The sequence below is a fragment of the Procambarus clarkii genome, chromosome 59, assembly GCF_040958095.1.
Source record: "Procambarus clarkii isolate CNS0578487 chromosome 59, FALCON_Pclarkii_2.0, whole genome shotgun sequence".
In the NCBI taxonomy this organism is placed as follows: Eukaryota; Metazoa; Arthropoda; class Malacostraca; order Decapoda; family Cambaridae; genus Procambarus; species Procambarus clarkii.
Genome location: NC_091208.1, coordinates 26,889,740 through 26,906,945, shown reverse-complemented (window position 1 = coordinate 26,906,945; position 17,206 = coordinate 26,889,740). Strand labels below are relative to the sequence as shown.

The following is a 17,206-nucleotide window of genomic DNA, read 5'->3' as shown; positions in this document are numbered from 1 at the left end:
TAGGGGGGTGGCTCCTGCCTCTCACAGCTGCTGGACCACTATGACATGGTCTAGGGGGGTGGCTCATGCCTCTCACAGCTGCTAGACCACTATGACATGGTCTAGGGGGTGGCTCCTGCCTCTCACAGCAGCTAGACCACTATGACATGGTCTAGGGGGGTGGCTCCTGCCTCTCACAGCTGCTGGACCACTATGACATGGTCTAGGGGGTGGCTCCTGCCTCTCACAGCAGCTAGACCACTATGACATGGTCTAGGGGGGTGGCTCCTGCCTCTCACAGCTGCTGGACCACTATGACATGGTCTAGGGGGGATGGCTCCTGCCTCTCACAGCTGCTGGACCACTATGACATGGTCTAGGGGGTGGCTCCTGCCTCTCACAGCTGCTGGACCACTATGAAATGGTCTAGGTGGCGGCTCCTGCCTCTCACAGCTGCTGGACCACTATGACATGGTGTAGGGGGTGGCTCATGCCTCTCACAGCTGCTGGACCACTATGACATGGTCTAGGGGGGTGGCTCATGCCTCTCACAGCTGCTGGACCACTATGACATGGTCTAGGGGGGTGGCTCATGCCTCTCACAGCTGCTAGACCACTATGACATGGTCTAGGGGGTGGCTCCTGCCTCTCACAGCTGCTGGACCACTATGACATGGTCTAGGGGGGGTGGCTCCTGCCTCTCACAGCTGCTAGACCACTATGACATGGTCTAGGGGGTGGCTCCTGCCTCTCACAGCTGCTGGACCACTATGACATGGTCTAGGGGGTGGCTCCTGCCTCTCACAGCTGCTGGACCACTATGCCATGGTCTAGAGGCGGCTCCTGCCTCTCACAGCTGCTGGACCACTATGACATGGTCTAGGGGGTGGCTCCTGCCTCTCACAGCTGCTGGACCACTATGACATGGTCTAGTGGGGCGGCTCCTGCCTCTCACAGCTGCTGGACCATTATGACATGGTCTAGGGGAGGGGGGGAGGTGGTTCCTGCCTCTCACAGCAGCTGGACCACTATGACATGGTCTAGTGGGCGGCTCCTACCTCTCACAGCTGCTGGACCACTATGCCATGGTCTAGCAGCGGCTCCTGGTGCACCTCGACCATGCCAGCCACCCTCCATAACACCATTGGCCACATCACGTCATCCGGACGCGCCTCACAATTCAATTCTTCCCGGGCCTGAATAATGGCGTCCACATCAATGTCCATCTCCTCACCATCCACAGCTTTCCCTCCCGTCTCTGCCTCGCTGTAACACCTCTACAGTCTGGATCTGGTGGTCCTGCCGCAGGCCGTCACTCACCCAACTAGTGGTCCTGCCGCAGGCCGTCACTCACCCAACTAGTGGTCCTGCCGCAGGCCGTCACTCATCCCCCCTAGTGGTCCTGCCGCAGGCCGTCACTCACCCCCCTAGTGGTCCTGCCGCAGGCCGTCACTCACCCCCCTAGTGGTCCTGCCGCAGGCCGTCACTCACCCCCCCTAGTGGTCCTGCCGCAGGTCGTCACTCACCCCCCTAGTGGTCCTGCCGCAGGCCGTCACTCACCCCCCTAGTGGTCCTGCCGCAGGCCGTCACTCACCCCCCTAGTGGTCCTGCCGCAGGCCGTCACTCACCCCCCCTAGTGGTCCTGCCGCAGGCCGTCACTCACCCCCCTAGTGGTCCTGCCGCAGGCCGTCACTCACCCCCCCTAGTGGTCCTGCCGCAGGTCGTCACTCACCCCCTAGTGGTCCTGCCGCAGGCCGTCACTCACCCCCTAGTGGTCCTGCCGCAGGCCGTCACTCACCCCCTAGTGGTCCAGCCGCAGGTCGTCACTCACCCCCCTAGTGGTCCTGCCGCAGGCCGTCACTCACCCCCTAGTGGTCCTGCCGCAGGCCGTCACTCACCCCCTTAGTGGTCCTGCCGCAGGCCGTCACTCACCCCCCTAGTGGTCCTGCCGCAGGCCGTCACTCACCCCCCTAGTGGTCCTGCCGCAGGCCGTCACTCACCCCCTAGTGGTCCTGCCGCAGGCCGTCACTCACCCCCCCTAGTGGTCCTGCCGCAGGCTGTCACCCACCCCCTAGTGGTCCTGCCGCAGGCTGTCACCCACCCCCTAGTGGTCCTGCCGCAGGCTGTCACCCACCCCCTAGTGGTCCTGCCGCAGGCCGTCACTCACCTCCTAGTGGTCCAGCCGCAGGTCGTCACTCACCCCACCTAGTGGTCCTGCCGCAGGCCGTCACTCACCCCCCTAGTGGTCCTGCCGCAGGCTGTCACCCACCCCCTAGTGGTCCTGCCGCAGGCTGTCACCCACCCCCTAGTGGTCCTGCCGCAGGCCGTCACTCACCCCCTAGTGGTCCAGCCGCAGGTCGTCACTCACCCCCCTAGTGGTCCTGCCGCGGGCCGTCACTCACCCCCTAGTGGTCCTGCCGCAGGCCGTCACTCACCCCCTAGTGGTCCTGCCGCAGGCCGTCACTCACCCCCCTAGTGGTCCTGCCGCAGGCCATCACTCACCCCCCTAGTGGTCCAGCCGCAGGTCGTCACTCACCCCCCTAGTGGTCCTGCCGCGGGCCGTCACTCACCCCCTAGTGGTCCTGCCGCAGGCCGTCACTCACCCCCTAGTGGTCCTGCCGCAGGCCGTCACTCACCCCCCTAGTGGTCCTGCCGCAGGCCGTCACTCACCCCCCTAGTGGTCCTGCCGCAGGCCGTCACTCACCCCCTAGTGGTCCTGCCGCAGGCCGTCACTCACCCCCTAGTGGTCCTGCCGCAGGCCGTCACTCACCCCCCTAGTGGTCCTGCCGCAGGCCGTCACTCACCCCCCTAGTGGTCCTGCCGCAGGCCGTCACTCACCCCCTAGTGGTCCTGCCGCAGGCCGTCACTCACCCCCCTAGTGGTCCTGCCGCAGGCCGTCACTCACCCCCCTAGTGGTCCTGCCGCAGGCCGTCACTCACCCCCTAGTGGTCCTGCCGCAGGCCGTCACTCACCCCCCTAGTGGTCCTGCCGCAGGCTGTCAACAGGTCACCTCCTCCAGGACTGCAGGTTACAGTTTAAACAATAAAACTTCATAATTGGACTCAGCCGGAGTCCAGACTCCTCCTCCTCCTCTCAAAGATCTGATCCTTAACACAAACTGAATTAAGTTTAACAATGCAGAAGTAATTGCTACAAGTAGAACACTTGGTGCGGTGGACCACGTGCGGTGGACCAGGTGCGGTGGACCACGTGCGGTGGACCACGTGCGGTGGACCAGGTGCGGTGGACCAGGTGCGGTGGACCACGTGCGGTGGGGCACGTGCGGTGGATCACGTGCGGTGGGGCACGTGCGGTGGATCACGTGCGGTGGGGCACGTGCGGTGGACCACGTGCGGTGGACCACGTGCGGTGGACCAGGTGCGGTGGACCACGTGCGGTGGGGCACGTGCGGTGGACCACGTGCGGTGGGGCACGTGCGGTGGACCACGTGCGGTGGACCACGTGCGGTGGGGCACGTGCGGTGGACCACGTGCGGTGGACCAGGTGCGGTGGGGCACGTGCGGTGGACCACGTGCGGTGGACCACGTGCGGTGGACCAGGTGCGGTGGACCACGTGCGGTGGGGCACGTGCGGTGGATCACGTGCGGTGGGGCACGTGCGGTGGACCACGTGCGGTGGACCACGTGCGGTGGACCACGTGCGGTGGGGCACGTGCGGTGGACCACGTGCGGTGGGGCACGTGCGGTGGACCACGTGCGGTGGACCACGTGCGGTGGGGCACGTGCGGTGGACCACGTGCGGTGGGGCACGTGCGGTGGGGCACGTGCGGTGGGGCACGTGCGGTGGACCACGTGCGGTGGACCAAATGCACCGGTGTCAGTACTATGGTGGATCGGTAGAGAGAGTAGTGTGGTGGACCAGGAACACCAGCAGTACATTGTACTTAACATACCACAAGACAATCACCAGGAAACCACAATTTAAACTACCAATACCCGCCAGGACCACCAACCCACCAAGATTACCACGTACCACCCCCCCCCAAACCCCCCCCCCTCCCCATACCCCTAAACCAACCCCCAGAAACACCTATTAAAATAAACATTTTCCCCCCTCTACCAAGAGCAACACAACTCGCCCAAATCTCGAGCGATCTCTCCGTTTCTTTTGTGTGAGGAAGACAGTGTTAAGGAGGACACGAGGCCGCCATGGAGCCAGCATATCTGGGCCTCGTCACCGCCAGTCGCTACTAACAAAAACACAGTCCTTCCCCCCCTAACAGACAGACACACACACACGCCTCGGCCGGAACGCGGAATAAAAGAACCTCATTCGTTTGGCGCTGCGTCGCCATTGTTCCCATTTTCCCGGTCGACTCAGGGGAGACTCGTGTAAAACAAGGAGATGTAAAAGGGGATGTAAAACGGGGGTTCTGTCGTCTCTCTCTCTCTCCTGGAGGCCGACGGCACACTGTTTGTGCTTCGTCGCCCTCAAGCCCACTACCACCCTTCCCACCAGCCCACCACCCCTCCCCCCCAGCCCACTACCACTTCCCCAACACGGCAACCACCCCACACACACCCACATCTCAAGCCAACTCATTACAACTTGTTCTTTGAAGAACAAGAACAATTTTCCTGAGGGGTTTGGAGAACAAGAGTGGCAAAGTGATCACCCCCAGTAAGACGCTTGCGTGGCCCTCAAGAAGACAGTAGTATGGTGGTGGTGGTCAGTAGATCACTGTCATATCTCGTGAAAGTGACGTACTGTTCCGTTTTCTGTTTTGGGTCCTCTGGTAAGATAGGAGAGGACACTTTAAATTGACCGTTTTCTGGACGTTTGGGAACCTTAGGACAGGCTGGTCATATCAGCTATTGGGACTGGACCTGACCTGACTGGACCTGACCTAACGAAAATTACAGAAAAAATATATTTTAATTGTGATGTGTACGAGGTGTGTAAATCACAGGCTGGTTGATCAGGTATCCTTTGGAGGTGTTTATCCAGTTCTCTCTTGAACACTGTGAGGGGTCAGCCAGTTATGCCCCTTATGTGTAGTGGAAGCGTGTTGAACAGTCTCGGGCCTCTGATGTTGATAGTTCTCTCTTGAACACTGTGAGGGGTCGGCCAGTTATGTCCCTTATGTGTAGTGGAAGCGTGTTGAACAGTCTCGGGCCTCTGATGTTGATAGTTCTCTCTTGAACACTGTGAGGGGTCGGCCAGTTATGCCCCTTATGTGTAGTGGAAGCGTGTTGAACAGTCTCGGGCCTCTGATGTTGATAGTTCTCTCTTGAACACTGTGAGGGGTCGGCCAGTTATGTCCCTTATGTGTAGTGGAAGCGTGTTGAACAGTCTCGGGCCTCTGATGTTGATAATTCTCTCAGAGTACCTGTTGCACCTCTGCTCTTCAACGGGGGTATTCTGCACATCCTGCCATGCCTTCTGGTCTCGAAGGGACCAATCTCCGTGTACAGAATTAAAACTATGAGAAATGCTAATAGATTATTTAATGATGGAGACGACGAACAACTTTCTGATAAGGAGGTAAGTACCGTTGTCCAGTTTGTCTAGTACATAGAGGTTAATTGCCTTAAACTGTGTTGAAATCAAATTACAGGGACGAGCGTTTTCTCTCGTGTTACGAGGGGAAACTAAAACAAAACAAGAAATTTGAGTTTTCACGAATTAACACATTTTTAGGGAGTACACTATACGCTACATATACAGGTGTGTGTGTGTGTGTATACACACAGCACGTGAGTAGCTGTGTGTATACTCACACACTAATACTTAAGACTCGTGCAGATGGTCGTACGACGAGGCACGACTCCAACGATGACTGAAGCACGACCATAGACCTTCTGCACTATCCTGTATTCATATGTTCTTATTTACATAATTATACATATTTATCACGAATCTTACCAGCTGTGAAGCTAATCAATTCATACATCCCCGCCCTTCAATGTCACACAATTCATTACACTTATACATGAAGATCTAAAAATATTTCTTCAATAACAAATTTCAACTATAATTTTGCGTGCATTAATCCAATCAATCTGAGACACAATTAGTTTATACTATTACACTCTTAGCCAGCTTCAAGCTCCTCTTAACACAGTAAAATAACAACGTAGAAAATGCAGAATAGAACCAGTGAAGAGCAGAGGTGCCATAGGCACAATCAGAGAACACTGTATAAACATCAGAGGTCCGCGGTTGTTCAACGTCCTCCCAGCGAGCATAAGAAATATTGCCGGAACAACCGTGGACATCTTCAAGAGAAAATTAGATAATTTTCTCTTAAGGAGTGCCGGACCAACCGGGCTGTGGTGGGTATGTGGGCCTGCGGGCCGCTCCAAGCATCAGCCTGGTGGACCAAACTCTCACAAGTCAAGCCTGGCCTTGGGCCGGGCTTGGGGAGTAGAGGAACTCTCAGAACCTCATTCAGGTACAATCCAGGTATAGGCACTACTGATGACCACAGAATATCCAGCATCACATCTCCCACGCTAGAGGTTATCTTGAGGTTATCTTGAGATGATTTCGGGGCTTTAGTGTCCCCGCGGCCCGGTCCTTGACCAGGCCTCCACCCCCAGGAAGCAGCCCGTGACAGCTGACTAACACCCAGGTACCTATTTACTGCTAGGTGACAGGGGCATAGGGTGAAAGAAACTCTGCCCATTGTTTCTCGCCGGCGCCTGGGATCGAACCCAGGACCACAGGATCACAAGTCCAGCGTGCTGTCCGCTCGGCCGACCGGCTCCCGAATTTCCGAATCACAGACTCCGTGGCTGAATTACCAAGCCAAAGAGACGCGGGTTCGACTCCCTGGTGGTGTAGATCATTAGTCAGTCATTCCCCTGACACCCAGCTGTCATTGGATACCTGAATGTCAGTCCCCTGGTGTAGTCCCCTTATCCTCTTGGAGTCGGGTCTCGCGTCATGCAGGTCGGCGTTCAATCCCCGACCGTCCACAAGTGGTTGGGCACCATTCCATCCCCCCGTCCCATCCCAAATCCTTATCCTAACCCCTTCTAAGTGCCATATAGTTGTAATGGCTTGGCGCTTCCCCTGAAAATTCCCTCCCTCCCTGAATGTCAGACAACATCGAGAGAACCGCCTATTCCTATAAATCTTTAGAGGATTCTTTTAACACACACACACACACACATTTAACACAAGGGGCACACGCACTAGGGGACACAGGTGGAAACTGAGCGCGCAAATGAGCCACAGAGATATTAGAAAGAACTTTTTTAGTGTCAGAGTGGTTGACAAGTGGAATGCATTAGGCAGTGATGTGGTGGAGGCTGACTCCATACACAGTTTCAAGTGTAGATATGATAGAGCCCAATAGGCTCAGGAATCTGTACACCAGTTGATTGACAGTTGAGAGGGGGGGACCGAAGAGCCAGAGCTCAACCCCCGCAAGCACAACTAGGTAAGTACAACTAGGTGAGTACAAGGATGAGGAAATACTCAACAAATTGCTCACGAAACTCGTAAGGGCGAAACTTGAGTATGCAGCACCTGTCTGGCGCCCAAATCTCACACAAACACATCAACATATTTCAAAAGGCACAAAAGACTTGCCATCAAATGGCTTTCAGACGTGAAAACCCAAGAGTTACGAGGAGAGACCCGAGGTGTTAAATAAGGAGATATGATCACCACATATAAAATCGGGCCAGGAATCGACAAAGTTGACAAGAAGGAGTGTTCAAAACCTACAACTCCTTGAACAAGAGGCCAGAGACTCGGGCTAAGAAAACAAAGGTGTTGAAAAAATGTCTGAAACTTTTCTTTGGTAAACAGAGATGTGGACGGTTGGAACAATACAAGCGAGGTGATGGATGCCGAAACTAACAGCAGTTTCAAACTGTCAAACCAAGCGCGTAGTTGTCATATGACACCAAGCGCGTAGCTGTCATATGACACCAAGCGCGTAGCTGTCATATGACACCAAGCGCGTAGCTGTCATATGACACCAAGCGCGTAGCTGTCATATGACACTAAGCGCGTAGCTGTCATATGACACCAAGCGCGTAGCTGTCATATGACACTAAGCGCGTAGCTGTCATATGACACTAAGCGCGTAGCTGTCATATGACACTAAGCGCGTAGCTGTCATATGACACTAAGCGCGTAGCTGTCATATGACACTAAGCGCGTAGCTGTCATATGACACCAAGCGCGTAGCTGTCATATGACACCAAGCGCGTAGCTGTCATATGACACTAAGCGCGTAGCTGTCATATGACACCAAGCGCGTAGCTGTCATATGACACTAAGCGCGTAGCTGTCATATGACACTAAGCGCGTAGCTGTCATATGACACCAAGCGCGTAGCTGTCATATGACACCAAGCGCGTAGCTGTCATATGACACTAAGCGCGTAGCTGTCATATGACACCAAGCGCGTAGCTGTCATATGACACCAAGCGCGTAGCTGTCATATGACACTAAGCGCGTAGCTGTCATATGACACCAAGCGCGTAGCTGTCATATGACACTAAGCGCGTAGCTGTCATATGACACTAAGCGCGTAGCTGTCATATGACACCAAGCGCGTAGCTGTCATATGACACCAAGCGCGTAGCTGTCATATGACACTAAGCGCGTAGCTGTCATATGACACCAAGCGCGTAGCTGTCATATGACACCAAGCGCGTAGCTGTCATATGACACTAAGCGCGTAGCTGTCATCCTGTTACTACGCTTGTAACATACATACAACATACATATAACATACTGTTATAATCCCAGGTAGCTGAGAAACGAGTCTACCCCTTGAGAGTTATTCTATCAGGCCTATTCTAAGATGTCAAAGAGATATAGACATGGATATATGCATAATAACCAAGTGATTAAATTTGATAAATAGTTTAAGAGTATGGGCAGTGAACAAGAATATAAATGACTTGATATGGGATGTGGAGAGTTTGCTGGAAGAGTGAGGCTCGCTTCAGAGGAGCTTGAGCTCACTTGAGCTGAAGAGATCGTGAGGGGAGGGCGTGCTCCGTTTGAGCCCCTGGTGAAGAAGAACCCGTTTGATATACCTTCAATAGGAAGGAAGTGGGCAGACGTTTCGACTGAGGAATAAGTCTGCAGACGTGCCAGCTCGAGTCGTGAACTGCAGAAGGTGTTGAGGAGCAGTTAAAGCAGTTCTGTGGGTAGCCTGAGGCGCCTTGAGTGTCGCCACCCCGTCAGTGAGCGCCGGAAGCGAACCAAATTCTATGGTAATCCAATTTTAGCCAGTTTACAGTGATTGTCTGCAGTTGGTCGTGTGTCCAGCACCTGTAGCCAATGGTTATTGATGTATTAGACATATTTTGTTAAGGCAGAAAGCCTAAGTAAGGGAATTAAGGGAGACAGCTGGAGGGACGAGCGGCGCACCCTCTCCCCTCGAGCTCCTGAGGGCAACTGACAGGGCCAGCCGCCCGCTGCCTCAAGAGCGAGGAGCCAGGCCGGGCAGAATGGACCCGCCCGAGGGTGGGGGAGTCCTCTCACAGTATGTGGGAAGCAGAGACGTCGGATGAAGACATTTACTGCGTAGTTTTAGTTATTTGTTTATAGGGAAACATTTCTATTGGCGTGTCGATGGGTTGCAGGTTGGGTGTCGATGGGTCGTCTGGGGAAGGAGTTGCTGAGAACTTAGAGCCAACAGATAAGGAGTAGTGGATGAGACTCCAAGGTTGTGGAAGGTTCTGAGCTCTGTGGAGGAGCAGGATCTCAAGCTGTGAGAAGAGGAGCAGTGAAGTGAAGTTCCACACGCTTCTGTAATACCAGTGGTGGAACATCATTGTGGTTCGGGGAAACTTCATGGTGCAGCAGCCTGGAAGAGCTGCAGAATATCCTATAAACCTAGATAAGATAAATAAGGTAGTAAGGTAATAAGATAAGGTAGATAAACCTGGAAGAACCTGAAGATGTCAGGGGTAGGTTTTTTTTTTTTTTTTTTTTTTTTATTATTTTCTACCACAGACGTGGCCAGACATTTACAATGCTAACCAGCATATATACATTTTCTTCTGTCCTCCATGGACAGGGTTAGAGAAGTGTTAAACATACAGTTCAAGGGTTTATTGAACACTCAACCACAGTGGTAGTAGTAGTGAACTCCCAGATGGGGGAAGGAAGTTCTTATTGACTACTTGTAGGGAGCTGGTAGAGTGTTTGGCTGTCGTTAGTGTGCAAGACGCAGTGAAAGATGGGTGATTAATTATCATTTTTGTGCCAAGGAGTATTTATTCTGAAGATTATTGAATTACAATTGTTGGTTGGATTACCTGCAGATATATATATACATTTCCTAGGGCTGATATTGCTATAATTGTTTTGACAAGGTTTAACTCACTTGGTGAGGTCGGTAGCATAAGTGGCAAGCCAGGAGTTGGGCTACCACTTGGTATAAGTAACGAGTAGAGAGTCCTGAGGTTATTGGTTTGCAACCAGGTTATAATATCATAAGGTGTTGAAGTTTATAATTATATATTGTATGTGCATGCTTTGTATATGTTCTGTACTGTCATTAAATGTTTGTAATGAACAGGTGTTTGCCCTTGTCTTAGTGAGGCTTTCTAGGAAGTAAAAGAGAGAGAAAGCACCATAGCTGAGGACAGGGTAGTACACAATAATAAGAGAAAGAGGATTGAGGAGATCATACCAATCAAGGAGAGAGCGGGGAGTCATGGCGGCTCGAGTGGGTGTGTTGCACATGACAACGAGGCTAGTGTTGAAGCCGCATCCTTTAAATATGTGATGCTGAGCCCCTCTCCAAAAGCAAGAAGCGTGCAGGGTGATCTCCCGATTAAAGTGTACGCACTCTTCAAGTTTTGTGTTGGCTTGTCCGTAAAGGACGGGCAACCGAATATTACAACATTATAATAATACTCACACACACTTACAGGTGGCAGGTGAACTGCCAAATATTTGGGAGACGGCTAATGAAGTCCCGATATTTAAGAAGGGGTGATAGACAGGAGACACTGAACTACAGGCCGGTTTCACTAACTTGCATACCATGCAAGTTGATGGAGACGAATGTGCGAAAAAGCTAGTGGAACATCTGGAGTGAGAGAACTTTGTAAGACAACATCAACATGGGTTCAGGGATGGCAAGTCCTGCCTCACAGGATTAATTGAATTCTATGACCAGGCGACACAAATCAGGCAAGATAGAGAGGGGTGGGCAGACTGCATATTGTTGGATTGATAAAAAGCCTTTGACACAGTACCACATAAGAGACTAGTGCACAAGCTGGAGATGCAGGCAGGAGTGAAAGGGAAGGTACTCCACAGGATAAGGGAGTACCTAAGCAACAGAAGACAGCAAGTCACTGTGAGGGGTGAGGTCTCGGAATGGCGAGGCGTCACCAGTGGAGTCCCACAGGGATCAGACCTTGGACCCATACTGTTTCTGATATATGTAAATGATCTCACAGAGGGAATGGACTCGTTCCTCTCAATGTTTGCTGATGATGCAAAAATTATGAGAAGGATTAAAACAGAAGAAGATAGAAGAAGGCTACAAGATGACCTAGACAAACTAAAGGAATGGTCCAACAAATGGCTACTAAAGTTAAACCCAAGTAAATGTAAGGTGATGAAACTAGGGGGAGGAAACAGGAGGCCAGACACAGGATACCGAATGGGAGATGAAGTCCTTCATGAAACGGACAGAAAGAAAGATCTAGAAGTTGACATCACGTCAAACCTGTCTCCTGAAGCCCACATCAATAGAATAACATCAGCGGCCTATGCGAGGCTGGCTAATATCAGAACCTTGTATACATATGTGGTATACAAGGTTCTGATACAAGGTTCCACATATGTAAGACCAATCCTGGAGTATGCGGCCCCAGCATGGAGCCCGTACCTTGTCAAGCACAAGACGAAGCTGGAAAAAGTTCAGAGGTATGCCACTAGGCTAGTCCCAGAACTAAGAGACATGAGTTATGAGGAAAGGCTGCGTGAACTGCAACTCACGTCGCTGGAAGACAGAAGAGCTCGAGGAGACATAATCACCATATACAAAATTCTCAAGGGAATTGACAGGGTAGACAAGGATGGATTATTTAACACAGGTGGTACACATACAAGGGGACACAGGTGGAAGCTGAGTACCCAAATGAGCCACAAAGACATTAGAAAGAACTTTTTTTTAGTGTCAGAGTAGTTAATAAATGGAATGCATTAGGCAGTGATGTGGTGGAGGCTGACTCCATACACAGTTTCACATGTAGATATAATAGAGCCCAGTTGGCTCAGGATCCTGTACACCAGTTGATTGACAGATGAGAGGCGGGACCGAAGAGCCAGAGCTCAACCCCCGCAAGAACAACTAGATCAGTATACACACTTCCCCCCCCCCAACCGTGTCTGTATTTTCATACGCTGGTCTTAAACCCCCTCGCCGTATTCAAGTTTAGAATTACACATAAAACCAGAGAACTGCAGAGGATGCTACACGCCCTAGGCCTCCCCCCTCCCTCTCCCCCCCTCAGATCCCCAGTATCACTCTGAGGGCCCAGCCTCGCTTTGAGGGGGCCCAGCCTCGCTCTGAGGGGGCCCAGCCTCGCTCTGAGGGGGCCCAGCCTCGCTCTGAGGGGGCCCAGCCTCGCTCTGAGGGGGCCCAGCCTCGCTCTGAGGGGGCCCAGCCTCGCTCTGAGGGGGCCCAGCCTCGCTCTGAGGTGGCTCAGCCTCGCTCTGAGGGGGCCCAGCCTCGCTCTGAGGGGACCCAGCCTCGCTCTGAGAGGGCCCAGCCTCGCTCTGAGGGGGCCCAGCCTCGCTCTGAGGTGGCTCAGCCTCGCTCTGAGGGGGCCCAGCCTCGCTCTGAGGGGACCCAGCCTCGCTCTGAGGGCCCATCCAGCCTCGCTCTGAGGGCCCAGCCTCGCTCTGAGGGCCCAGCATCACTCTGAGGGCCCAGCATCACTCTGAGGGCCCAGCATCACTCTGAGGGTCCAGCATCACTCTGAGGGCCCAGCATCACTCTGAGGGTCCAGCATCACTCTGAGGGTCCAGCATCACTCTGAGGGGCCCATCTCCGCCGCTCTCAAGAGTCTCCAACTGTTTTATATCTGTTCTATAGTTTCTTTCCTTCTCTCTCTCTCTCTCTCTCTCTCTCTCTCTCTCTCTCTCTCTCTCTCTCTCTCTGTGAGCCACCCTGTGTTCCACCCACCCCCCGCCCCTCTCACCCTTAGTAGTCCAAGATTACGACTCCACTTTCCCCTAATTTTTTCCCCCCACCCTCCCCTCACTTATAGACTTATGTGTCCGGATTTTCCCCACAGACTCATCTCCTCAGCCTAGATTTCCCTAATTCCTACCTTCTTCCTTCTCAGTCTTTCCCTACCTCTACCTCCCTCCCTCCCTCTACCTACCTCTCTCTCCCTCTACCTCCCTCCTTCTACATCCCTCCCTTCTACGCACTGATTCACCCAAGTCCTTCAAGATAAACACCTCCAAAGGAAACCTGATCAACCAGGCTGTGAGTCATACGTCAGGGCTGCGAGCAGCTGCGTCTAACAGCCTGGTTGACCAAACCACCAACCACGAGGCCTGGTCACAGAGCGGGCCGCCGGGACATTGATCCCCGGAATCAGCATACGATACACACACATTAAGAGTAGAGGTGCCATAGGCAAAATCAGAACAATTTTGAGCCTCGTTGAACATCCTGAGCATAGTATAACACTGCTGGAAGATCAGAGAACAGCAGGGAATACTATGAACATCAAAGAACACTATATGAACATCACAAAAACACTGTGTGAACATCGGAGAACACTTTTGAACCTCCCAGAGCACTGTACGATGATCTCAGAGCACTGTACAATGATCTCAGAGCACTGTACAATGATCTCAGAGCACTGTACAATGATCTCAGAGCACTGTACGATGATCTCAGAGCACTGTACAATGATCTCAGAGCACTGTACGATGATCTCAGAGCACTGTACAATACAATGATCTCAGAGCACACTGTACGATGATCTCAGAGCACTGTACGATGATCTCAGAGCACACTGTACGATGATCTCAGAGCACTGTACGATGATCTCAGAGCACTGTACGATGATCTCAGAGCACACTGTACGATGATCTCAGAGCACTGTACGATGATCTCAGAGCACTGTACGATGATCTCAGAGCACACTGTACGATGATCTCAGAGCACTGTACGATGATCTCAGAGCACTGTACGATGATCTCAGAGCACACTGTACGATGATCTCAGAGCACTGTACGATGATCTCAGAGCACTGTACGATGATCTCAGAGCACTGTACGATGATCTCAGAGCACTGTACGATGATCTCAGAGCACTGTACGATGATCTCAGAGCACACTGTACGATGATCTCAGAGCACTGTACGATGATCTCAGAGCACTGTACGATGATCTCAGAGCACTGTACGATGATCTCAGAGCACTGTACGATGATCTCAGAGCACTGTACGATGATCTCAGAGCACTGTACGATGATCTCAGAGCACTGTACGATGATCTCAGAGCACTGTACGATGATCTCAGAGCACTGTACGATGATCTCAGAGCACTGTACGATGATCTCAGAGCACTGTACGATGATCTCAGAGCACTGTACGATGATCTCAGAGCACTGTATGAACATTAGAAAACACTATGAACATGAGCAGTTAAAATTTTCAAGAGAGAAATTGAGTATATTGCTACAGAAAGTACTACACGTATAATACACGAACTTAAATAGACATCCCACTACATCTAATACAACCACAGCATCCAATCGTGGCTACCACTACATCTAATACAACCACAACACCCAATCATGGCTACCACTACATCTAATACAACCACAACAACCAATCATGGCTACCACTACATCTAATACAACCACAACAACCAATCATGGCTACCACTACATCTAATACAACCACAACAACCAATCATGGCTACCACTACATCTAATACAACCACAGCATCCAATCGTGGCTACCACTACATCTAATACAACCACAACACCCAATCATGGCTACCACTACATCTAATACAACCACAACACCCAATCATGGCTACCACAACATCTAATACAACCACAACACCCAATCATGGCTACCACAACATCTAATGCAATAGACAGAACACGAGCCTTATCAGAGAAAGCACAACTGGCTAGATAACGAATATTAAGGAATAATAATATACAACTGGACAGAACACCACCGGACAGAACACCACTCGGACAGAACACCACCGGACAGAACACCACCGGAGAGAACACCACCGGACAGAACACCACCGGAGAGAACACCACCGGACAGAACACCACCGGACAGAACACCACCGGACAGAACACCACCGGACAGAACACCACTCGGACAGAACACCACTCGGACAGAACACCACCGGACAGAACACCACCGGAGAGAACACCACCGGACAGAACACCACCGGACAGAACACCACCGGAGAGAACACCACCGGACAGAACACCACCGGACAGAACACCACCGGAGAGAACACCACTGGACAGAACACCACCGGACAGAACACCACCGGACAGAACACCACCGGACAGAACACCACCGGACAGAACACCACCGGACAGAACACCACCGGACAGAACACCATCGGAGAGAACACCATCGGAGAGAACACCATCGGACAGAACACCGCCGGACAGAACACCACCGGACAGAACACCACCGGACAGAACACCACCGGAGAGAACACCACCGGACAGAACACCACCGGACAGAACACCACCGGACAGAACACCACCGGACAGAACACCACCGGACAGAACACCACCGGACAGAACACCATCGGAGAGAACACCATCGGACAGAACACCGCCGGACAGTAGAGTACCTGAGCACGTCTTGAGAGCCGCCAGTAACGGAATGATTGACAGTCTACCGAAGGCGCTACAGAAATGACTCTTCACTTCTTTGACTTCTAAATTATTTTCTTTACACAGAACTGACTCTTGTCTTTGCAGACCGTAAATGCCCATGAGGGAGGATTTAGTGAGGGGAGGATTTAGTGAGGGAAGGATTTAGTGAGGGAAGGATTTAGTGAGGGGAGGATTTAGTGAGGGGAGGATTTAGTGAGGGGAGGATTTAGTGAGGGGAGGATTTAGTGAGGGGAGGATTTAGTGAGGGGAGGATTTAGTGAGGGAAGGATTTAGTGAGGGAAGGATTTAGTGAGGGGAGGATTTAGTGAGGGGAGGATTTAGTGAGGGGAGGATTTAGTGAGGGGAGGATTTAGTGAGGGAAGGATTTAGTGAGGGAAGGATTTAGTGAGGGGAGGATTTAGTGAGGGAAGGATTTAGTGAGGGAAGGATTTAGTGAGGGGAGGATTTAGTGAGGGAAGGATTTAGTGAGGGGAGGATTTAGTGAGGGGAGGTTTTAGTGAGGGGAGGATTTAGTGAGGGAAGGATTTAGTGAGGGAAGGATTTAGTGAGGGAAGGATTTAGTGAGGGAAGGATTTAGTGAGGGAAGGATTTAGTGAGGGAAGGATTTAGTGAGGGGAGGATTTAGTGAGGGGAGGATTTAGTGAGGGGAGGATTTAGTGAGGGGAGGATTTAGTGAGGGGAGGATTTAGTGAGGGGAGGATTAAAGTGAGGGGAGGATTTAGTGAGGGAAGGATTTAGTGAGGGGAGGATTTAGTGAGGGGAGGATTTAGTGAGGGGAGGATTTAGTGAGGGGAGGATTTAGTGAGGGGAGGATTTAGTGAGGTGGAGATTGAGAGGGGCGGGGCTAGCGTGTCCCCTCACTGCCTTCAAGCACGATGGAAGGAGCTATCAGGGGAAAGCGCCATGCCATTACGACTATATAGCACTGGGAAGGGATCAGGATAAGGATTTGGGATGGGACGGGGGAAAGGAATGGTGCCCAAGCACTTGTGGACGGTCAGGGATTGAACGCAGACCTGCATGAAGCGAGACCACTGAAAATATACCGAGTCTGTTCACAGACCCAATAACCTATGACTCCCCAATCGTATTCAATCTTTTTTCCCTTTAAATATGAACACCTTGATATTTGAAATAAAAGTTGGAGAATTGGAGTTCAAGTTAAGACATTAAAAACATTTATATAAATCAACATTCTCTCTCTCTCTCTCTCTCTCTCTGTCTCTGTCTCTGTCTCTGTCTCTCTCTCTCTCTCTCTCTCTCTCTCTCTCACCCCCTCTCTTTTTCGCCTTCAATAAGGGGGCGAGTTCCGGGCTAATCATCGCATATATCTGATCACCCTCAACTGAATTCTTCTCT

General features: G+C 52.0%; 1 protein-coding gene across 1 annotated transcript; it reads right to left on the bottom strand.

Moving 5' to 3' along the window:
* Window positions 1–12,462: 12,462 nt before the first annotated feature.
* On the bottom strand, window positions 12,463–12,858 carry LOC138353755 (basic salivary proline-rich protein 2-like). The gene has a single exon (XM_069307153.1). The coding sequence runs from the start codon at window positions 12,856–12,858 to the stop codon at window positions 12,463–12,465; it is 396 nt and encodes a 131-aa protein (XP_069163254.1).
* Window positions 12,859–17,206: the final 4,348 nt, after the last annotated feature.

What these genes read in the sequence shown, in the direction of transcription:
- LOC138353755 (XM_069307153.1), bottom strand. Translation starts at nt 12,858, where the DNA reads ATGCTGGGCCCTCAGAGCGAGGCTGGGCCCTCAGAGCGAGGCTGGATG.